Source organism: Ursus arctos, unplaced genomic scaffold, assembly GCF_023065955.2.
Source record: "Ursus arctos isolate Adak ecotype North America unplaced genomic scaffold, UrsArc2.0 scaffold_9, whole genome shotgun sequence".
In the NCBI taxonomy this organism is placed as follows: Eukaryota; Metazoa; Chordata; class Mammalia; order Carnivora; family Ursidae; genus Ursus; species Ursus arctos.
Genome location: NW_026623111.1, coordinates 49,428,371 through 49,454,335, shown reverse-complemented (window position 1 = coordinate 49,454,335; position 25,965 = coordinate 49,428,371). Strand labels below are relative to the sequence as shown.

Sequence of the window (25,965 nt, the reverse complement as noted above, 5' to 3'; positions counted from 1 at the left end):
GAAAAGTAGGATTAATATATGCAACATGCTTAGCATGGTGCCTTGAACACAATAGGGATAAGATATATTTTTCTTAGTTTTAACAATCACTTAGAGAGATAAAATTAACGTGCATAAATATTCAAGAAAAAATAAGTGATGAGCTTTGTGATACTGGCAGAGTTTAAATTTAACTTCTTGATAATTGTCCATTGACATGAATTGTTATAATGCTTCGATTAGATATAAATATTCAAAAACCTTGAGTGGAATGTATGTATTGTAGTAATACATGCTGACCTCTAGTAGAAATTTAGTTTGTATCTAGATACTATAATTTAAATTTCAAAATGGACAAGGTATCTACTAAAGATATTCATGAAACAAAGCACTGAGAGAATTCCTGGGGTTAAAGAAGATATACTGAATCATGTTCTTTTACTTAATGTCATACACACACACACACACACACACACACACACACACACACCCAAAAAGAAACAAGCCAAAACCTGTTGCGTTCACTACCTTCTCCAGCTTCTGCCCCATTTCTCTGATTACTTTCATCCTGTTCACATTGTAATATTGTCTCTTCTCATTCTATCCTAAACCTACACCGTTCAAACATTTACCTCCATAACTTGTCAGAGTTTGAACTTGCCAAGATCGCCAGTGAGGCGGTGGTAGATTCCTTGCTAAATCCAAAGGTCAATTCTCACACTTTATTTTAGTGTATCAGCAACATTTGTTACTGATAAGCATGTCCTCGTTATTAAAACACTTTTTCTATGTGAGTTTCAGAATAATAGACACATATTTTAAAAACTTATTTCGTTGCTTCTCCCTTTCCTCTTGCTGCTGCTTCATCATCTGACTTAACTAGGATGGACTGTCAGTAACTCGGTCATCAGAACTTCTGCCCATCTTTACTCATTCATCTTATTGTGTCCCATAGCTTAGAATATGATCTATCGATGACTTATAAATATGTAACTGCAGCTTCTCCTTTTCTCCTGAACTGCAAATTCATTTATCTATGTACGTATACATCTATGTATGTATCTGTGTATGTATTTACTTATGCATCTATCTATGTATCTATTTATGTGCTACCTATCCATCTATATGGACATTTACTAGGCATCTCAAACTTAGTATATCTAAAACTGAGCACTTGGTCTCACCCCCAGATTTTGTCACAGAGTTTCCCAAGTCAATAAGTGGCAACTACATCCTTCAAATACCTCAAGCCAAACACTTAGAGACATCATAACTCATATCTTAATCTCACACCCCACATACAATCCATCTTCTCAGTGGTACTTTCAAATATATCCAAACTGACAAATTTTCACCACCTCTACTGCTAGCACTCTTAAATCTTTCCTCTAACTTCTGTTCTTAGCACCTTCAGAATATTCCTTACATAGAAACCAGGACTAGTATGTTTTTATACCAAGTCAGATAATACCATTTCCTACATAAAATTAGTCAGTGTCTTCTTTAGATCTATTTAATTGTCACTTTTTCTTTGGGGGCTTTTGTTAACTACTTTTTTTAAACTGTAAAATCTGCAAGTATTCTCTATTACTCTTCCCTGTTCTATTTCTTTACTACTACTTAATACCCTCTAGCATACTGTTTATTTTTCCTTTTTCATTTTGTTTATTATTTGGAGTACTCCTGGTATGCCAGCTTCACAAAATCTGGGATCTGTTTTTTTTTTTTTTCATTCCTGTATATCCAACATTTAGAACAGTGGTTGGCACTAAGACAGTATTTAACAAACACGCACAAAGAAAGGTTTAACCAACATGTATTGAATAAATGATGCCTGTTCAAGAATGTGTAGTTTTGACAATGCACTCATGTTTAGCAGTGATAGTTTTGGGATGAAGGAGTAGGATATTTGAAAGTAGTTTTTGCTATTTTCTAAATCAAATTATTCTTGAAAAAATATATTCACAGAAAAAGACATTTGATTGAACCATTTCCTTAAATGCCGAAATTCTTCCTGGTTTGCTCCCAACAAAGATGTGTAAAATTTAACTTTGTATTAGTGTACAATTTACTCACAGTCATGTTCAGATTATAAAGAGCTAAAAAGTTTTTCATAAGGCAGACAATGAAGATGGGGATATTTATTTAACTAATTTAGTTACGTCCTATATGTGATTAAAATAATATGACTAACCAAGGATGATAAGATGGAGAGCTAACTTAAAATGTAAATATCATTCTTTTTTTTAATTGGAACATAGAAAATATATGAAAAATAATTTTTAAAACTTCAACAATGAGTTATTTTCAGTTGCTCACTATCCCTGTCTCACTTCTATTTTGTAAAATGTCAGAAGCTTATCTAGTGATATATTGATGATTCAAGAGCACAGCAAGAACTCTAAAAGCTAGGATTGATAAATGTTTCCAATATCTTCCCATTCTTTTTTCTTTAATCTTTTCTCCAAGGAACTTGACCTCAAGAGCCCTCTTTCTCCTATTATTTTATTTGCTCTATGTCAAAACTTTAAAAAGCATTTCAAAGACTACTTGTAGGAGCGCACTTACTGTGATGAGCTCTGAGTGATGTATGGAATTGTTGAATCACTCTCTTGTACACCTGACACTGATAAAACATTGCATGTTTAAGAAAGACACTTATAAATAAAAGAAAGCTACTCAGTAATTTTCCAATCCTTCTAATGGTAAAAATATCAGTTTTTACCAGAAAATACTAGAGAGAATTACTGGGTAATCAGACTGAATAAAATTGCACTTTTAATACGTTTGTTAGAAATTTTGAGAATTCTTAATTTCTAATATTGTCATTTAATATTTTACCTTGAGCAGCATGCACCTAAGCATATATATGCCTCAATTTGCTCATTTATAAAATGAGAATGGCATCTGTCTTAAAATATCCTCGTGGCAGTTTTTAGAATTTCATGTGTATACAAATGGCAATATCTTATTTTTCTTCCATTCCTCTCCCTCCTCCTCCTTCTCTTCTTTTTTTTCCTTCCTCTTTTCCTCCTCTATCATTCATCTCTTCCTCCCATCCTTGTCCCCTTTTTCCTTCCTTCCACCTCAGCCCCCTTCCTCTTATTTCTTATTGTGAACATATGAATCTGACTGTTTTTATTTTGTTTGGACATAATCCAATATCTCTGCACTTTATTATTATTTATTGTAAAGAGGATTTAAGTATTACTATTCATCTATTTATAAAGGAAGAACAGTGGCACAGAGACTTGAAATGAAGAAAGTGTGCATTAGAACCAAGCTTTGAACTGGCCAATATATGTTCTGGGCTTTGCTCTTAACTACTACACACTACCACTTAACAGATACTGATGACTAATGACATTAATGATACTAATGATACCAAATTCTTATGTTCTCTTTAATTTCACGATTGGGACAGAACATCTGAATCTGACTCTGACTTCTGATACAGACAATGTGTTTCAGGACAGAGGTGCTATTTTGTTATCTTTTCTTTTCAATTTTCTTTCTTTCTTTCTTTCTTTCTTTCTTTCTTTCTTTCTTTCTTTCTTTCTTTCTTTCTTTCTTTCTTTCTTTCTTTCTTTCTTTCTTTCTTTCTTTCTTTTTCTTCTTTCAATCCCCATCTTCTTTTTTTTCATGTTTTAGTTTATATTTAAATTTATTTAGTCAACATATAGTGTAGTATTTGTTTCAGAAGTGGATTTTGTGACTCAGCACTTACATGTAACACTCAGCGCTCATCACAAGTGCCCTCCTTAATACCTATCACCCATTTGGCCCATCTCCCACAACCTCCCTTCCAGCAACCCTCAGTTTGTTCTCTGTAGTTAAGACTCTCATTTATGGTTTATGATTTGCTTCTCTCTCTTTTCGTCTTTTCTTTCCTATATGTTCACCTGTTTTGTTAGAGGTGCTACTTTTGAAAAATGTCTATTTCCCTTCCATTTGATATGAAAGAAGTTTTCAAAGCTTTGTTTCTATTTTTTATATGCAAACATAAAATAGCATTAATTAACATTCAAACCTAGAAATTAAAAATATCTTTGAAGCATCTTTAATAATAAATTAAGCAACAGATATGCTTAAAATGTTTATATCATTAAAAATTAAGGAACTGAAATGAACGATTCCTCCCCAAAGAGGTAGTTAACATAACCATTTTCTATGAGCCCAGAGGAGCCTCGGTGCCTACTCCTCTTTTTGGATATACTTGGAAATTCCATAATACGACATGAAATTCTAATTTCAAAAGAATCAGTGTACTTTGATCTTAATATATTTTAGTATCATCTGTCCTGACTTAGATTTGTCTCAGAAAAAGTGAACCTACTATATTTAACAAATACATACTGCCGTGAGAGGCAATGTGGTGCAGTTGTTTATACACAGAAGTCAGACATTTGTGTCTGCGTTTGAGCCGTGCAAATTATTAATGTTTTATCATCTTAACATGTTACTTAACTACTCTAATTCTTGTTTTTATAAGTAGGGTAAATACCAAATCAAAGTAAAGTAAATATCTATCTTCTGGGAGAATCTAGGGCTTTTATATTCTTGTAAATATGAAAAATACAGCAATGTGTCCACCACAGCATTGGTTTTCCTTAAACGAATGCTGTATTTTAGATAGTGGCAGTACATCAGTAATATTATTCCACTAATGTGGAAACATAATTAAATTAACATTTCTATTATAACTGTAAGAATTCAGTCATTTTTTATGATAGTCATTATGGTTCCTTTCTGAAATGATTAGGAAGCATTAGAATTAGGAAGTATGGTCACTGGGGCCATGTTTGTAGCATCAGTTTCTAGCATCCTATATCCAACTATCATACCCCAAATAATATGCCCTGGGTACTTATACCATGATATATCATCAAAGATGCCAATGGATATATAAGCACTGGACATCAATATATAGTAAAGAAAAACAAATATCCTCTAGAAAACTATTCATGAATAACATTTATAAAATAAGTATAAACTATTAGGTGTAATCAATTAAATTATGTCTACATTTTTCCATTTTCCAAATATACCACCATGTAAGAATACTGTTTTTGCTTATGGTGAAGCTATTAAGAAGATGTTATTTTATCTCCTGTTGTCTAGTGTTTTATTATATGTTCAAGATAATGCATTAACTGGACCAGATGCAATTCCTATTCTCATAGATACTATTCTTTCCAGTGGAAGCCAAACACTGTATAAGTAATGTTAAGTGCAAAGATACCTACACAGTGAGAGGAAACAAGGTAATCTGAGGTGGTAAACAAAGGGAGATAATCCGTGAAACAGGAGAATCTCTTTGGAGGAATGATGTTTATGTGCGGCTCAGACAGTGAATACAATGGAAGAGAAATAGGAGTATATGACAGACACAGGAGATAGAAAGAACAGAACTTGTTTGCTTGTAAAAAATAAGAGCCAGGGAAGATGCAGGTATGATGTTGAATTGCTATTTGAGCAACTGAGATCCTGAGAATGGTATAATTTACTGAGTCCTTTTTGTTGGCTTTTATTTGTTTGCTGCTTCTTTTTTTCTCTTTTTTGAGTTTTTATTTAAATTCCAGTTAGCTAACATAAGGTGTAATATTAATTTCAGGTGTGAAATTGTTTGCTCTTTTGTTTTTGGTGCAGGCAAGTAGAGAAGCAGGTAGGAAGCAAGAACTCAGTTTTATTCTCTTTAAGTTGGAGGTCTTTGTGAAATACCCAAAAAGAGATAACCTACAGGCATTTGGGTATGAAGATCTAGAACTCAGGAAAGTGGTCATGTTTAAATATGTAGACTTGGGAATTACAAAAGTATAAGTGGTTCTTGCAGCCATTGTAGTATAGAAGATTAAAATTTAGAAAGAACAATATAATGAATAAGGAAAGAACCAGCAATAAAGGCCTAAGGAATTCCAATATGTACAGATCTTAAATAAAGGGGGGATTAAAAAGGAAAATAAGGAGATGTTTCCGGAGAGACAGAAGAAATATGGTAACTCTTTACAGAAACCTAAGAAGAAATATTTGAGTGAGAAGAGAAAGATCAGTAGATGCAGCTAAGAAGCACAAAGAAATACTATAAGTACCCCCTGTATTAAGTGGGGTAGTATTCATTGTTTAGTTTAATCAGACCAAGTTAGGTACAATGATTTGGAGGGAAATCCAGGCTAGAATGGGGATGACAGTATATGGGTAATATGAAATTTGAGTTTCCTAGGAAGCCTTTCTTCTATAAGGCAGCAGAAGTCTTGAAAAACTTCATGGTCTCAAACTCTTCATTCTTCAACTCTATATTGACTCGTAGTCTGATTCACATTGTTTGGTTTATTTTCTACCCTTTCTTTATTATTCCATTTTTAACATTCTATATTACTCACCAGCTCCCCCAAAATACTGTAATTTCGATTCTTTGAGTCTGGGTAAAATTTGATTCCTCTGCCCCGAGTGTTCTGTCACAATCTTCTGTCTAATTCACATCCATTCCTCATGAACAAATTGAGATGACAACTTTGTGTGCCACTTAGGATCCCCGATAAGCAGATATCTTATTTGTCCCAGCAACAATTGGTTGAAATTTCCATTATATAACCTAGTAGTTAGAAATGAGCTTTTGTAAGCTATCTTAACAATTTGAAAGATTAATTTTGTGCTTGTTCAAATAATTTTTAAAAAATAAGAACTATAATTAGTTTATCAGTATTTCACTTTTTCTAACAATTTATTTCATTGTATTTTACAAATGTATGATAGAAGTTCTTAAGGAGTGGTATTTTGTCCTACATAGCTTGGGAAGCATTGAACTGGATGACATGGAAATAACCTAAATGCTATCGTACAATAAATATGTCTTGGATGCAAAATTAGAGCATTGTCATAGCCAGACTCCTCTTGGATTTAATTCTAAAAATTGTATATTCTTGACAGACAAGGTATAATAATAACTTCCAAATATTTGAATTGTAAATATAGAACAAAAATATAGCTGATATAACATGTTTTTAGATCAAAGAAAGTGAATAAACCATGTTTTCCTTGGAAATGTAAAGATAGGGTGAAAAGAGAAATGTTAACCACTAGGGAAGAAAATTATGAGGGGACTATTATACTATTAAAAGAAATCCTGTTTCCTATTAAGTCAAGACTGAATTAAGATAGTTAATTTTAGAAACACATGTTTAAAAATGTATGTAAGACATAGAGAATAGTCTATGTAAAGAACCTAGCAATGAAATTGTGACTACCATTGACCTTTGAGCAATTTGGGGGTATGGGGCACTGACCCCCATGCAGTTGAAAATCCATGTTTAACTTTTAACTCCCCCAAAATTTAAGTACTAATAAACTACTATTGACTGGAAGCCAATAATGTAACAGTTGGTTAACACGTATTTTGAATATTATATGTATTATATATAGCATTTTTACAACAAAATGAGCTAGATAAAAGAAAATATTATTAAGAAAATCACAATGAAAGGAAATACATGTACAGTACTGTACTGCAAAAAAAATCTCTGAACAAGTGGCCCCACATTGTTCAAACATGTGTTATTCAAAGGTCAAATGTATATCCAAGAAAGACATGTTATTCAAATTAGACAAATAATTACTTAATGAGTAGCTATTATACTTTAGATTACTTGAGGTTAAAAATTAAAAATATTTCCTTACCCTGATATACATGAGTCAAATTGAAAAGATACATTACACATTTTAAAACAAATTATAACATAGGAAAGAGCATATGCAAGTTTAACATAAATTATATTATGAAGGCTAGTTAAAGAATACTTTTTCACCTGATAAAGGCATGAGGATGAGAAAAAAGCTAAATTGAGTGGAAGGAGGCACTCAGAAGGATTTTAAAAATATATATGTTACAATTAATTAGCATGGGTGAGTTAGAAAGAACATCCCAGGGGGGCACCTGGCTGGCACAGTTGGTTAAGCCTCTGCTTGGGCTCAGGTGATGATCCAAGGGTCCTGGGATTGAGCCCTGCATCCGGCTCCCTGCTCAGAGGGGAACCTGTTTCACCCTCAGTCCCTCCACCTGCTTATGCATGCATGTGCTTTCTCTCTCTCTCAAATAAATAAATAAAATGAAAGAAAGATAGAAAGAAAGGAAGAAAGAAAGAGAGAAAGAAGAAAAAGAAAGGAAGAGAGAAAGAAAGAACATCCCAGGAAGAATTAACATATTGAAGGTATCACAATCCCAGATTTCTACTACAAAGCTGCAGTAATCAAAACAGTTTGGAAATAAATAAATAAATAAATTAAAAAAAAAAAACCCAGTATGGTATTGGCACAAAAATAAACACATAGATCAATAGAACAGAATAGAGAGCTTAGAGATAAACCTACACTTATGTGGTCAATTAATCAAGGACAAAGGAAACAAGAATATACAACGAAGAAAGGACAGTCTTTTCATAAATAGTTTTGGGAAAACTAGACAGCTATATGCAGATGAACGAAACTGGACCACTTTCTCACACCATACACAAAAACAAACTCAAAATGCATTGAAGACCTCAATGTAGGACCCTAAAACATAAAAGTCTTAGAAGAAAACATAGGCGGTAAACTCTTAGACATTAGCTTATCAATATTTTTCTGAATCTGTCTTCTCAGGCAAGAGAAACAAAAGCAAAAACAAAACAAAATAAAACAAAAACAAAAACAAAACAAAAAACCCAAAAAACAATTAGGATTACAACAAACTAAAAATCTTTTACACTATGAAGAAAACCATCAACAAAACAAAAAGGCTGGGGCACCTGGGTGGCTCAGTTGGTTAAGCATCTGTCTTTCGCTTGGGTCATGATCCCAGAGTCCTGGGATTCGGCTGCGTCTGGGAGCCTGCTTCTCCCTCTCCCTCTGCCACTCTACCTGCTTTTGCTCTGTCTCTCTCTGTCAAATAAACAAATAAAATTTTTAAACAAAACAGAACAAAACAAATACAAAAAAACCCCCAAAAAACAATTAGGACTACATCGAACTAAAAATCTTTTGCACTATGAAAAAGCCATCAACAAAACAAAAAGGCAACTTACTGAATGGAAGAAGATATATGATATATCCAATAAGGGGTTAATATTCAAATACATAAGAACTCATACAACTCAATACAAAAAACCCAAATAATCCAATTAAAAAATGGACAGAAGGCCTGAATTCTTTTTTCCAAAGAATTCTCTTTTCCAAAGAAGATACACAGTCAATAGACACATGAAAAGATGCTCAACATCACTAATCATCGGGGAAATGCAAATCAAAATCACAGTATCACCTCAAACCAGTCAGAATGGCTAATACCAAAAGGACAAGAAATAACAAATTTTGGTAAGGTTGTGGAAAGAGGAAACCCTCATGAATTATTTGTGGGAAATTAAATTGGTGCAACCAGTGTGGAAAATAGAAATACCATATGATCCAATAATTCCACTACCGGGTATTTACCCAAAGGAAACAAAAACATTAATAAAAAAAAATGTATGTACTCCTATGTTTATTGCAGCATTATTTACAATAGTCAAGATCTGAAAGCAGCCTGTGTCCAGGAACAGATGAAGGGATATAGAAGATGTGGTACACACACACACAGACGCAGTGCACAGAAGCACCAGAATATTACTTAGCCATGAAAAAGAATGAAATCTTAGCATTTGTTGCAACATAGTTGAAGCTAGAGGATATTTTGCTGAGTGAAATACATGAGACAAAGAAAATACCATGTTATTTCACTTATGAGTGGAATCTAAAAAACAAAACAAAGAACAGAAACAGACTCATAAATTCAGAGAACAAATGTGGTTGCCAGAGGGTGGGGTGATGAGCAAAATAGGTGAAGGGGATTAAGATGCACAGACTTCTAGTTAGAAAATAAATAAGTCTTAGGGATGAAAAGTACAGCATAGAGAATATAGTTAATAATATTGTAATAACTTTGTATTGTGACAAATAGTATCTACACTTACTGTAGTAAACATTTCATAATGTATATAATTGCCCAATCATTATGTTGTACACCAGAAACTAATATAACGAACAAGTATCCTGGGCTCTGCTTTGGTTTTGAAGATACTCAACCACCTCTCACACTTAGCCAGCTTGGGACATTGGACAATGAATGTCCTTATTTTTTTTCCCCTTAAATTTTACTGAAACAAGCTATGTCACTGGAGTCATCTGAATGAATGCCATCTAGTAGGGATTTCCATAAGGAAATGTCTATGGCCCAGAGCCTTGAATATTGCTAACAAATTAAAATCTAACTTTAATGTAAATGTAAAAATATACAATGTAAAATGTAATGTAAATCTAAAATAATAACTGTAAAAATAATATAAATTTTTCACATCATTTAAATATATTAAAAACGACAAAATGAAGGAAGGTTTAACAAAATTTTCACACTGTAATAAAATGTTCAAGTTAATTGAAGTTAATTTTTTTTTCTTTCTGTATGTCCATATAACCCATATTTGGGGGAGTAAGTAAAAAACAATTTAAATCACGTATAAATCATTGGGCACATCTTTAGGACACACTTGAGCTTTAAAGTAATAAATATATACACATATATTTCTAATTTAATCTTTACTAGACAACACCCTTTATGTAACAAAACGGAATAATTATGTAATAAATATACCGTAGTTCCTATCAAATGTGGTTATGGTCCACATAGTTGAGACAAATGTATATATCCGGGTACGATAGAATAGAATGTGGCATTATAGGTAAAGGGAATATGATATTCCATTACTATTTTATTTCAGTCAGGTTTGGTTTAACAGGGATTTTGCTGTTTGAACTTGTAATGAATCAAGGCTATCTTCTGTATATAAACCTGTTATGAATTTGTCAAATTAACACATACTAAGTGGAGCACACGGTGCCAGATAGTGAGTTGAGGTTTGGCAACGGACCACAAGAGAAATGAAAATAGAGAAGTTTATTACTCACAGGTTCTGGTGGAAGTATCCAGCGGGCTTCAAGGAGCTACATGGGGAGGTGAGAGAAGACAGGGTGCAGATATAGACAGACAGGAGCTGAGGCACATGCCTTTATTAGGGTATGTGAGTGGAGTGCTAGGGGTTCCTGGATTAAGGCTAAGTTAGTCAATTCAAACCAAAAGAAGGGGTTTTGGTAAGCCCCAACGAAGTCTTATCTTAGGGGCACATAAAGAAGAGTCATTGGGAAACAGAGGAGACTGTTAGTCCCAAGGGCTGTTGGAAAAGTCCTATCAGAATGGACATTGACTTGTGACTCTGAGGGCTGCTATCTTGGGCATGTTCTTGTCTGAGGGGCTAGTGTCAGGTGAAGGTCACTGCAGGCTGCTTGGTCAAACAAACAGAAGCCAAAGCAGCAGTATCTTAGCTTAGCTAAACTCTTGACAAAACCTGAAGACGAGCAGAGTGTATTAGGTATCAGAAAGTACATGATGAAGGAGTTTTTAGTTCTTTCATGATCTAACAGTTCAAACAAAAAAAGATTAAAATTTGTGCTTACATAATGTATTTCTGAGAAATAATTTTGTTTTGGTGCTTTTATTTTTCTTTGATTCTTTTTTCAAAATAAATAAAAGAAATTATATTTTAGGCATGTACCTTGTCCAGATTAACATTTTACTGGTACTTTTGGGTAGCCCGATAAAGAGCTATCAAAATCATCACTGAACATGTTGTTGTGAACTTAATGTTACTTAAATACAACATATTTTTTTAAATGTTCCTTTTATAGACCTTAGTGTTCAAAATTATTCAGTAACAACTTTCTTTCCTGTACTATTACTCATAACATTAGTATTTAACAAATGAGGAGTAATTTAAGGCAACATTAAGAAATCAACCTTCCATTTTTTGCTTTTTTTTGTTTTTTATTTAAAGGCTACAGGGCAAGAGGTCTGAAGGTATAATATCGCAGAAAGTGGAAACACATTGATATCACTTAAGAATTAATATCGTCATGATACACATTTGTGCTTCTTAACAACATAGAATATAGCAGTGATGAAATTTGTATTTCTGTTAGAATATGCATAATTATTCATAAATATGAGTGAGCTTAGATTTATGTATGTTTACATTGCATCTTACCATCTGCTGTGAAAACTATGCTATGTGTATGGCTACATGGTAAGAGCTTGAAGGTTTGGAGGCAGTCATTATTTGAAGGTGATATTACCCTTAACGTGTGTTCAAAGAATTATCAAGTTCCTACGAGAATATCTTGCGAGGGCAGAACCCTAGAATATCACCTTTCTCTTCCCTTCCTCCCTCCTTCCTTCTTTCTTGTTTTTCTTTCTTTCTTTTCTTCATATACATTGAAGAATACCAACCTTCCACTGTAATAGACCTGGGAACACCAGTGTGAAAACCAAAGCAAACCAAACAAACAATATACATATATACAACAACCAAACAATATATTTTAAATATATATATATATTCCCTTCTCTTTAGATATTCTCTGTGTTTTGATGATAATCACATGTAAGTAGTCCAACACAAGATAATATGACACAAGCCAGAATAGAGGCATGAACGAGGTGCTGACTGAGTCCAAGTGGATGATTTTCTTTTTCACTGCAGAAATAGAGAGCGGCTTTAGAAACCTCCTCCAGTTATAAACAGTCCCAGCACACTGACGGATCATCCCGAGGATATCTCTAACAGTAAAGGGCAATCTCCTAAAGTAGAAATTATCTCCTCTAAATGCCTTATATCCTCAGCTTTTCAAGCTTTAACTGAAGGCATATAGCTATAGAGACACCTCTGGAGAATTTGGGAAGGAAGGCAAAGATGAATTCTCTACCCACTTAAGAGTTTCAAATGTGCAAACTTTTCAGGCTCTGTAACATTAGTATGTTATATTTTATCAGTGGATTTTTAAACTGACAGTCATCAAATAATTCTCAATCCCTGTTGATCTACTGGGACTCAACTAAGTAACCTGAGCCCACCAGTCTGTCACCATATAAAGGCTATGAATGTCACACTCATTTATTTTCCTATGAGAAGTTAGTTCTCTTTCTAGAGAGATTTATTGTGAACTGCCTATTACATCAACATATTGGATATTTTATTTGAGAATTGATCTTACTCTTAAGTCAAGAATGCTGTACCTCTGCCTTCTTATAAACTAATCATTTTAACATCATTTTGTGAAAAGTGTGAATTAATTATCACCTGTCTTTTTTCTTATTGCAGTTCAAGTTTCCTTATTACACATTTTCACTGCCTCCAAAATAAACATTTAACATTACTTCATGTTTGGGTGTTTCTGACTTTTTAGTTATTGGCTATTTGATTTCTTAAAAATAAAAATGTAATGTACTTGTAATTTCTTTTAACAAAACATTTGATGAATTACTGGCTATATAACTGAATCCTTCATTTGTCAGTACTGGTCTATGTGCCATTGAATATCTATTTATTATCTGTTTCTCATTAACTTCATTTAATAAAATCCATTTGTAATCTGAACTTAATTTAGTAAGGACTTTAACATAGAATCCCTGAGACATTCAGAAGATATGTTACTTCTTTTTTACAGATAGGAAAATTTCAAAGAGCTTTTCACACTAAAGTTCCTGAGAAACTACTTTTGCCTTAAGAGATATTTTATGTAGAATTCTTTTAACTTGACATTATAAGAAGCATACAAACAGCAAGAACAGCCACAAACCCTGAGCTGTTGATGGCTAAAATGAAATCTGCTTCATTTCAAAATGAGAAGAAAAAAAGTCAAGTACATTTTCCTACAAAGATCCATAAATGTACTTATTTGCTTTTACTTTCAATCAGCATTTCTGGCATTGCATAGACATAATGTCTTCTTTTTAAAAATTTTTTATTTGAATTCGGTTTAGTTAACATATACTGTATTATTAGTTTCAGGGGAACATAATGTCTTCTTAGACCTTTGTTGGTAATAGAATTCCTATAACTTAAATTAACGGTCCATGTATGTCATGATTTAAATATGTAAGTACAATTTCACTAAAATACTTAATTTTCAAGCTATTTCTTCTTGCGTCTATACTGTGCTGTAATAGAAAAAAATCTGGACTCACAGCTTAGCTCTGCTTCTGCACACAATGACACCATATCCCCTCTGCCAGATTATGTCTCTTCTAAATACTCACATCATCCACCATCGCATGCATCCTAAAAGGAGGGACCAACATGTGGAGTACTATAATACATAATGCATGTGTGATGGAATGTGCTATTTTTTTCAGATGGGTCCCTGCTGTTGCCTCATGGTTATTCATTTGGGAGGCTGAAGACACTAACACTCAGCAAGTGATTGCAAGATGATCAAAGTGTTTCTATCAGTAGAGAACTCATGTGTGGAGTTAATTCTTTAATGAGCTGACAGAGAAAGTCTCACCTCACCTTAGTTTATCAATCTGCTTCAATTCTCTAGGATTTCTCCCTGTCTGTACTACATTCGATCAATCAGTAAATCATTTTATTCTATGCACAATATATCTCTGAACTTTACCATCCTAGTTCAAATCATTATCACTTCTAACATACCGACTGATCTATGTGGGTCTTCACCAAACACGCATGGTATATGTAGCAAATCAGTAAATATACTATAGTTTGTATTTATAGCTTATACATGTTCCACAGCATCACCAGGTGAAATAGAACTTGGAATTTGTTATTATAAGCGAATACATTTATTATTGCATTATCATTTTAATTTTCACCTAGAGACTGTTCAATTTACAGAAGCCAGATTGATTCTTTTAAATCTTGAGTTATAACACTGCTCTGATGAAAACCCTCCAACAGCTACATAGATCACTCAGAAGAAAATCCAAGCTACTCTCCCATATTCTAGAAGGTTGTCCATTACTTCCCACCTTCATCTCTCTGGTCATGTCTTTAACCACACTGTTCTAACTCACTCTGCTCCGAACACACTGGCTTGCTTGCTATTTCTCAAGTACTCTGGATGTGGTCCCTCAGGGTCTCTGTCCTAGATGTTACCTCTGTCTGGAAGAATCTTCTTCAAGCAATCTGCAAAGTTTGCTTTTAGCTTGGGCTTTTGCTCATATACCTTTTCTTTCCTATCAGAATCATATTTCTTCTTTCCATTATTCTGATCTTTTACCTTCTTTATGTTTTCTTCTTAGAACTTATTATCCTCGCATATATTACAGATATATTTCTTTATTCTGTCTCATTTCTTAAATATTAGTTATAATTGAATATTAGTTCAATGTGTGCCATTATGCCATTGTATTTCAGAAAGTGCTTTCAGGTATAAAACTGCTTGTATTTAAACCAGTTCTGCATCTCATTAGCTATGGGACAGGGCACAGATCTCTTAACATCTAAGTGCATCAATCTCTGCTCTGTCAACTGGGGATAACAGTACCTACCTCTGGGTTGTTAGGAGCTCACATGTTTAGAAAAGTACCTGGTACATATAAGATACTGCGTAAGTGCTGGCTATTATTTTTAAATAAAATGAGAGAGAGAAGAGAAAGAGAGAGAGTTTTTCCTCTCTGACACAGAAAATTTACTGGTACATAGTTGGTGCTCAATTAATACTTTTGAGCTCCATACATATTTACCATATCATTTTAGTGGCTAGCTTGGATCCTCTTATGTTATTAAATACAAATGTTGTTTGCACTTGTATAATGCTTAATGATTGATTTGTATAATAAATATCTAAAATATAATGCTTGGAATAAATATTATGAACAGCAAGACATGACAGTGAATACTTTCTCAAGTGTTTTTTTATCCATATTAATTAAGTTCCTGGTTGTGTAACTTCAGGAGGACATTCATATTTCATGACCACAATTTCTTCATCTTTTAAAAAGTCTCAGTGTCATTTACCTCATAAGGTAGCTTATGATGACCAAGTGCTATCTGTATAGATCTTAAAGCAGTGCTTACAATGATAAACATTCAATACATTTTCCTCCATTCCTCTACCTTCACCTTTTTCACCCCCTCTGCTATGTTGTGTACCACGGTGAAGAATAAGCTTTGAACCAGGCTATTTGCATTCAAAGTCCATTCTTGTAACTTGTTAGCTGTGTCACCCAGATAAATTACTTAACCACTCAGAGTCACAGTTTTCTTGTATGTAAAATGAAGATAATAACGTTATATCTAAAACCATAAAGATGGTATGTGAATTAAATTACTTAAGAAAGGCAAAGGTCTTGGAATTGTGGTGGACTCTTATCAAGCGTTCAGTGATGTTATGACTGCTAGCGGTATTCTTAATTGTTTTCAATGCTAGTTCTCCAATACATATTAATTTAAAACAAAAAGGAGATAAATGCTTTAATTACAACATTAGACTGCTAGCAAACACACTTCAGTAGTGAAACATGATAATCTGTATCAAAGTAATAGATGAAAGAGTAGCAAATAGTATATATCAAGCATTGAACTTGATCTAAGTTCTAGGTTTCAATAACATTCCGTTTCTTTAAGGTCCATAGTAGCTGTTTAGGACACTTTATGTCCAGAAGACAAGTGGTAGAACTCCTTACCTGTATTACACTTTTTAATCCCAGTTTCATGCTGTATTTGATGATAACATTTTGTTTACACTTAAAATTGTCTGCATTGGGATTATAAATGATATGGTTGCCTTTTCTACAACTAAGCCTATGAGAAAAGTGCACTCTAGAAGCCTATGTCCTTCAAAACTATTTTTGAAAGAAATTGATTAAAGCTATTTTTAAGAAATGCTAGCTGTACAACAATGGAGAAAATTATGCTGCCATGGCTTATAGTCGTCACTTTTGTACCATGAGGAACCGAGGCTAAGCTGTCTGCCGTATTCATTGAAAAATAAATTTTGATTATTATTTGCAGTCATGATTTTATGGACACTGTACACTTCTTGACATGCTTGTGATAGAAGTAATTTTATAATTCATGTAAAAAAATACTTGATCTTGTATGGAATTATTGAATCACTATGTTGTACACCTGAAACTAATATAGCACTAACTGGAATTAAAATAAAAACAAAACAAAACAAAAAAGGAATAACAAAAAAATGAAAAAACTGAAAAAAAATAGCTGATCTTATATTTATTTTACATTTGATGATCTGACCATTTTTATTTTTCTCATGTGCCCAAGAAACTAATGTCTTGGTCAGGGATGGAAAGCATACACTTTATGTGAAGGAGGGAAACTGAGTTATATTTCATATCCTATATCCCCATCACCCCACATACTAAAGGAACCCTGTATTTTCCAACTACTATAATACTACAATAATGTTTAAAATATATAACATATAACCTATCTATATATCTATATCTATCCATCAAGAGGATAGATATATAGCTGAGGACATGGTGTATTTTGAAATGTAAGGGATAGAGGGCCAAATATTTGATGATCAGAAGGGTAAACTGGTAAACATTAGTGCTGTTTATTAAGAATTTTTGGCCAGTCCTCACACAGGAGATTGGTAAATTAAACTTTCCTACTTCTTTGAAGTTACTTGTTTTGTGCTGTGAAATGAGGGTGAGAGGCATGCATTTATTTCCTGAGGGAAGCTTTCAGAACCTAATCTAATTTCACCACCTTTTCTTTTTTTAACTTCTTCCTTGGAAGTAAGCAATGTTCCATACGATGTCTGCTTCTTCACTGTAGATCTAGAGTGAGGAAAATGTGCAGTAGGTCCATCAGCCAGTCTGTGATATACATGCAGTGTGTGTGAAAAATAAGCGTGTGTTGTTTGAACCACTTTTTGTGGCACAACCTATTTTGAGAAGTGCATTCAATGAAACTTGAATTAAAATGATTAAAACTTTGTTAAAAAGATAATTTAAATATTAAAAATTATTTCATGATTTTCTCAGTTCTTTACTAAAGATCCTTTGTCATTAGAAAACTTACAACAAAGAGAAAGAGAGAGAACAGTTTTCTATATTATTGACATGGAATATTATTCAGTAATCAGAAAAAGGAAATTCTGTGATTTACAATAACATGGATAAAGCTGGAGAGCATTATGCTAAGTTAAATAAGTCACAGTGAGAAAGACAAATACTGCATGGCATCACTTGTATATGGAATTTAAAAAAAAATGAACTCCTAGAAACAGAGTAGAAAAGTGGTTTCCAGGGGTTGGGGCATGGAGGAAATAAGGAGAGGTTGGTAAATGGTACAAAATTTCAGTTATAAGATGATTAAAGTCAGAGAATCTATTGTATAAACTGATGACTATAGCTGATAGCACTGTGTTGTATGATTGAAATTTGCTAAGAGAGTAGAACTTAAATGTCCTCACCATAGACAAAAAAGGTGAGGTGACAGATGCGTTAATTAACTCAATGGGGGAAATTCTTTAACAAACAATGTATATGTATATCAAATCCTCACATGGCACATTTTAAGTATCTTACCATTTAATTTGTCAATTATACCTCAATAAAGCTGAAAAATATATCATAAAAATATTTTAGTTATGGTCTGAAGATTACTTATTAGTAAAATAATATTTGTGTACTCAGAATACTTCCTATCCATTCCAAGTAAAACATATGCAGTATATGTAAGTACGTATTCCATTTGCTAATGTAAAACTTTCCAATGGAAATTCTTAGAGCAATATTTTTCACTTTCCTGAATTAATCAATCTTAAAATATGGTTCTCCAGGCTAGTACTCTTCCCTGTGTCCCCAAAACCAGGAACAAAAAGCTCATGACAGCAAAACTGCACTAGATATTTTGCCTGTATGTGTGTGTATTTTCATGCCTCTGTATTTATTCATTTCTATTCAATTCATCTTTTATTCTGTTTTTCTGTGTCTTTACTGTTGGACACATTTCTTTTCTAAACGAAGTTTACTGACAATTTTTGGTTTGTGCATTGCAATTACTGTCAAATGAATTTCAAAGAGGTTGTTGTTTTTTCCTTATCCCTTAATTTTCATTTCTTTAAGCAGGATAAGCAGTATTCTAAAGACATCTGTTCATTTCAAGGAGTTCCTGAGAAAGTAGCTAAAATTTAGTTCTAAAATGTAGCAATTTTAATTGTGTAATATTGCATTATCTGCGTAGGTGGCGAATTCAAGCAAATCCTAGATTTCACTTAAATGTGAAAAGCTTTTTCAAAGTCTATCAATTTACATTGTTGGATAAAGTAATAATAACCCAAAACTCAATCATGATCAGTTGGAATTAGAAGTAATTTTTTGATTCAACTAACAAACACCATTTGCCTTGTCTACTTAACGTTTTAAGATTAATTTCCTCTAATGAGAAAGAAACATTAATGAAGAGAATTTCAGGATTTCAGATGTCAGAATACTTATGTCTCCCATCTGCACAATTAATTGTGATTTATAAAAGTGAATAAATTATTGTGATGATAGTTTCTCTTTTTTAAGAGGTATTAAAACTGGCTAAAGAGTAGAAGTTATTATGAATAAACTTCCTGATGAAGCAACAGTGACATCGATTTTAGTAATCAGAACGTCTTATATACTCTGTTAATTATCATCTTTTCCTCTCTGTGCTCTGAGTACAACTGAAGGGCTGAAGGAGTTGATCAAGCACAGTCTTGTGGTTAATTGAGCAATACTGTCTGAATCATTTAATAGTTAATTATTTTTTTTCTTCTGTATTTGACTAAAATTGCTCCAGCTAGGGCAGTTCTTAAAGATTTATTCAAAATCAGCACTTTTCTAACATGTGAAAGTCAAACGTAATTTTTAAAGCAAATTAAAAATTTTGTTAAAAGCTTGCAATAACAACCCATTTCCACATGTAGGTTTCTTTCAGGAGAATATAATCTTAGTTTTGAAAATTAGCAAATTCAAAGAAAAAATGCATATATCAAATTAGAAGACTTTCTTTTAAATTATTCTAGTAAAGTATATAGCTTTTCCACAGAAACCTACTTGAGAAAGACTTTTCATACCAGATTTAAAAACTTGTTTTCACATGACTTTGCACTCACAGCTTTATTTTTTATTTCAACAGAAGTGACTTTAAACATGATTACATGCTATATGGTGCACTAGATGTTGAAACACACTAGATGTGTACACCACCACCAGGTCATTGCCCTCAAGGACTTCAGAGATGTTTGGAAGAACTAGCATGTAAACACAAGATAATATGTCTTCAAGTGATAGCTGAGCAACAGCGAACTTTAAGGAGTTATTGATCATGAAAATTACTTGCTTTTCCAAATTAGATGGCCCTTGAAATGAAGGGTAGACAAATAATTGATACTCTGGAAATAGTATGTGGATTTTAGGCATCCTTATCGGAGAAAGCAACATATAAAATTGTTTTGTGATAAAGTAATGGGTAAGATAAAACCATGAACAATGTTAAAACAAAGCACCATGTTTTAAAAAATATAATTCAAATATAAAAGTTAAATTATCAACATTAAATGAGGTATAATACGTTCAAGTATATAAATATATATTACCCTCTCTAAAAACAGTTTTATAGATATTTTATGACATCTTCCAAACAAGAGCAATGTTATCAAATATTTGAAATTTTCATACAGATTCTTTAAGGTCCTTTTGTTATTTACAGCACTACCCAAATGGGAATTAATATCATCATTTTGTGCTTAAATCTTAGAACTTTTTTATTTAGTAAACCATATGCATAGAAGAAATCAGAAAAAAAAATTTCTATGAATAGCATAGCACACCCTTGGTTTATTAATCAGAGAGTGGAATATGGTAAAATCAATGCACTCATTGTTATACTTTTAACATTTAATTAAACATTAAATATAATATAAATATAATAATGTTAATTAGAACTGCCTGGGGTGTTATTATGTGCCATCCCTTATGCAATTTTATTTTTCACTTCACTCTCCCGAAATAGCTGTAAGATTTTAGTATAGCAATAAAATACATAATGCACACAATATTCTATATGTGTTTAGTGATAGGAAATATATTTTCTTGTATGGTCATGGATATGTCCATCTTGAAGTATTGTTGGGTTTTATCCATAAGCCAGTGAAAAGGACCAGAGGTAAAGAAAAATTTCAGTTTGCAGTTTGATATGAGCAAAGTCAGACAGTCAAAAAATGTTGTGACGGCTTGAGGTGTTTAAATAAAACTCTCATCCTCATACATTTTGCAGTTCTGATGAATCCATACACCTAACATGAATAAATAATAATAATATATCTAGTTTTATATCTAATATATCTAACATGAATTTTGATAGACCTGTAACATTTTGGGATGGGATTATTAATAACATAACTAATGAGGGGGCTTGGATAGGATGTTTTTTCTGATGATATTCTGAAGTAAACATTTCCCTCTTTTGCCCGAATAAATCAACTTCATATACTGAAACTCCTCTGTTACAAACTCTTTTACCTTCTGTCTAACTTGTATATTTATTCATGTTTTAGCTGGTAGTCTCACCAGTTTGGAAACCAGAAATTGAATATTATTGGCAAAGAAGATTCAAAAATATATTTTTGAGATGAACATTTAGATAGGCTCATATAATAACACCATTATTGCTACATACAAAAATAAAACTTTAGAAAAAGGCATACTGATGCAATATTTCAAGGTTGTCAAAGCAGTAATGATTGAAAAGTCAAACAAAATGTACTGGTTATTTCATAATAATTTTATACTTTACTAAATTATGTTTTCTTCTTAAAAATATAGCAAACAAATAAATAATTTTAAAAATAATTCTTTCTACATATTTTCTTTTCCTTTTCAGGTGGTACAAACATCTACTATTCATGATGTTAAACAAAAATTCCACAAAGCATGTAAGTTTTATATATAATTTAGAATTTATGTTACAGTTTTCTCAAATTGGTTCAAATGTATCTGTAAGAATAAGTTCAATATTATGATGGAAAGAGTGTATGGAAACCATATTTTTACATGAAACTCAGAAATAATATGGTATATATGTTTTGACTGTATTTTCATATCTAACTCTAATCCACAGTACTCCTAGTTTTTCACAAAATTGTTTTCTCCTTCACATTTGAACATTTTTTATGATAACAGGAAACATCCTATTTATGAGAGACATTAATTGGGACAAAATACTTACTTATATGTAAGCAAAATATTAAGCAAAAATTTTACTGCATGTATTTATACTGGTCAAATCTCTTTCACATAGGAATTCTTTTACACTAAATTAAAACTATACTATTTAATTTTATTAATAGCTAAATTTATCTCATTAAGATGTCTGTTTGTTATTTACTTAGAAATATTTATATGAGGTTTATTTAAAATAGATTTTTATTTTACAATTTTCCAATAAAGTTTACTCATAACTCAAACAGAAAATGTCTATAATTACTAGGAAGCATTTTTTATAGAGTTTAATTTTAAAGCAGTTTTAGATTCACAGCAAAACTAAGCAGAAAATACACAGAGTTCTTATATACCCTCTGCTCTCACACACGCATAGACTCGCCCACCAACATTTCACATGAGTAGTACATTTGTTACAATTCATGAACCTACATTGACAAATCATTATTTCCCAAGGTCCATAGTTTACATTAGAGTTCATTCTTGGTGTTGTACACTGTATTGCTTTTGCTAGTGAGCAATTTCAATCTCTTGTATTTATAGATTTTTTAAGATTTTATTTATTTATTTGACAGAGAGAGACAGCTAGAGAGGGAACACAAGCAATGGGAGTGTGAGAGGAGAAGCAAGGAGCCCGATGCGGGGGCTCAATCCCAGGACCCTGGGACCATGACCTGAGCCGAAGGCAGACGTTTAAAGGCTGAGCCACCCAGGGCCCCCAATCTCTTGTAATTAGTTGAACCATATTTTTCTGAAAAGATTATGAAAAGATTCTGAAAATATTAAAACTTACTATCTAATGGATCAAACTGTTTAAAAATAACTTAAAGTAGGTAGAATTTTTAATAGGAACAGATAGCATATACAGTAGGGAATAGAATTATCTAAAATATGCTTAGCCTGTTTAAAATTCTTTGGGAAGGTAGGTTCTAATATTTACCACAAAGACAGGATTTGAATATGCAGAAATGAACCAGAAAGGGATTATGGTAAGGAAAAGAGAACAAAACAAGTGCAAAGATTTGTCATGGAATTGATTCTCCAACTTTTAGAATGAAAACAAATTCCTCTGTGTATTTTTGCAAGTACTTTCTAAATTAGGGAAAATGTTTTCAAACTCCAAATTTGTGCCTCATTACATTACCTATGTTAACCATGTTATCCTTTTTTATTTACACAAGTATTTCCAGTTTAATTGCATACTAATGCAGTTGTTTTGAGTTATTCCTATCTTTGCATAAAATATGGTTCTCAAACTAATAATTGAATTGTCATCTTTGGAAAGACTTAGACTAAACTTATTTAATGAGATGGTTTCAGAAAATTTAGATTGTCGTAATAAGTGAGAAGCATTTGAAAATTAATGTTTTTACTATAAAGCTTTACTACAAACTATAAAGTTTCAAGAAAATGATTGTATTTAAATTAATGACAACATAATAAAAATATGATTTCTATTATTGTCTGGAAAAGAGGAAATGAATCAAAGGCTAATGCATGTGTAGAAGAAATGTGCAATTATCTTGATGTGTAAGTCTATGACTGCTTGTATGATAGTTTGTAATATATATAGACATACGTAATAATTACAAGAAATCTTAAAAATTTTTGAGCCAGAAGTTCTATATGCAATCTAGAGCCTATTTCCAAGAATAAGTAAAGTAGTTTACAGAAAATTTTTGAAATGTCCAGTTTCTGAACTGGATAATTAAAAATACGACAGGGGCATTTGGTGGTTCAGTCGGTTGAGCATTGGACTTTGGTTTTGGCCCAGGTCATGATCTCAGGGTTGTGGGATTGAGGCCAGAGCTCGTCTCCGTGCTTAGCGTGGAGCTTACTTGGGAGTCTTTCTCTCCCTCCCTCTCTGCTTTTCATACTCTCTAAATAGATAGATAGATAGATGATAGATAGATAGATGGATAGATAGGTAAAAAATAAATAAAATGTTAAAAAATATATGACAATAATGTGATTCATTTTAATAACTATTTCAAGACAATTTCTTTTTTTTAGACTTAAGGATTTCTTGATAATTATTTTATTTATTTTCCTAGCCACAGTTCTAATCTTTAACAACTATATGTAAATTGTGATCTTTTCATTTTTATAAAATGAATGTTATTAAGAAAAGTATACCCATCACTTGAAAGATAATATTTAGATAATTGTATTTATTATACCATATTTTATATGGCCAACATTAAAAAAAGGCTCAATATCACTAATCATGAAGGAAATGCAAATAAACACCTCAATGAGATATCACCTCACATCTCTCAGAATGGCTATTATCAAAAAGACAAGAAATAAAATGTGTTGGTGAGGATGTGGGGGAAAGGGAATCCTTGTACACTGTTGGTGGAAATGTAAATTGGTACAGCCACTTGGAAAACAGCATGGAGATTCTGTAAAATAATAAAAATAGAACTACCATATGATCCAACAATTCCACTTGTGGGTATTTGACCAAAGAAAATCAAAACACTGATTCAAAAAATAAATGCACCCATTATGTTCATAGAGCATAATTTACAATAACCAAGATATGAAAGCATAAGTGTCCACCTAAATTCCCATCAGTAAATGATGGATAAAAAGATATGGTACACACACACACACGCACTAGAATATTACTCAGCCACAAAATAGAATATCCGTTTGTAACAACATAGATAGAACTAGAGAGTATTATGTAAAGTGAAATAAGGCAAAGAAAGACAAATACCATACATACGACTTTACTTACATATGGACTCTTAAAACCAAAACAAATGAATCAACAAACCAAAACAGAGACTCATAAATACAGAAAACAAACTAATGATTGCCTGAGGGTAGGGGAATAAGGAGATGGATAAAATAGGTGAAAGAGATTAAAAAGTACAATCCTCCATTTATGAAATAAATAACACAAGGGGATATGGTATACAGCATAGGAAATATAGTCAATATAAAAAGATGTACGGTGACAGATGGTAACTTTACTTATTGAGGTGATCATTTCAAATATATAGAGGTGTTGAGTCAGTATGTTGCACACCTGAAAATAATGTATTATGTGTCAATTATACTTTAATAAAAAATAAATATAATATTCAGGCAATTTGCATTCACTGTACTTTATTTCAAAAACTTACTGGTCTTTAATTTTTACAAAGCATAAAAACATTTATTGCTGTATTACATTACATAGAATTATCTGTAAGTCAATTAAATTGGACATTATGTTTAATGTATCTACTAAATAATAAAAGGCAAGCAAAAAAGTGGTGCTAACACTAACAATTTTACAATGGTAAAAATGAAACAAAACAAAATTATGTGTTGTCTTAATATTTTATGTTTAGTGTATTTAAAACCCAGTAACATGGAATACCTTGTTGAATTTCATAAATATATTCAAATAATAATAATCCTTTATGTTTAACTGCAGTTGTTAGTTTTTTACAAACTTACTTCTTTTTTACAAACTTACAATAAATTTTTTATTCTGATACTTCTGATGCTGTTTATTTGTAAGCCCTGCAGTTATAATAGGAATTGTTAATCTTGTAAAGAAAGAAACAAAGTCATCAGAGGACTGGGTTTCCTGGAGGGAGAGTTCTCCTTGTCTTTTATCTCTATTCATTGTTCTCTTAGGTGTTTTGACTGATCTTGATTTCTGGTCTCCCTAATATTTCTCTGACTTTGTGTCAGCTTTACATTTTTCTTAGTTCTATTTCTAAACTTTCATTACTGTCATTTTCTTGCCGTGTAAAATGACTATCTTATTCTCTTCCAGGGTTTATAATTTTTTATTTCATCTTTATTAGAAGAGTCATCTTTTAGATTACCTTGGTGATACCATGGCAGTCAGACTGGTGAAGAAATAGAATGGGAAGGAAACCACAATTAAA

At 32.2% G+C, this 25,965-nt stretch overlaps 1 protein-coding gene across 3 annotated transcripts in view; it reads left to right on the top strand.

Annotated features, from left to right (window-relative positions):
* Positions 1-25,965, top strand: part of TECRL (trans-2,3-enoyl-CoA reductase like) — a 106,356-nt gene that overhangs the window by 2,657 nt on the left and 77,734 nt on the right. For all 3 annotated transcript variants that reach the window (XM_057309782.1, XM_057309783.1, XM_026508976.4), the window contains exon 2: positions 21,732-21,783. In XM_057309782.1, the coding sequence (XP_057165765.1) occupies positions 21,732-21,783 (52 nt within the window). The remainder of the gene's footprint in view (positions 1-21,731; positions 21,784-25,965) is intronic.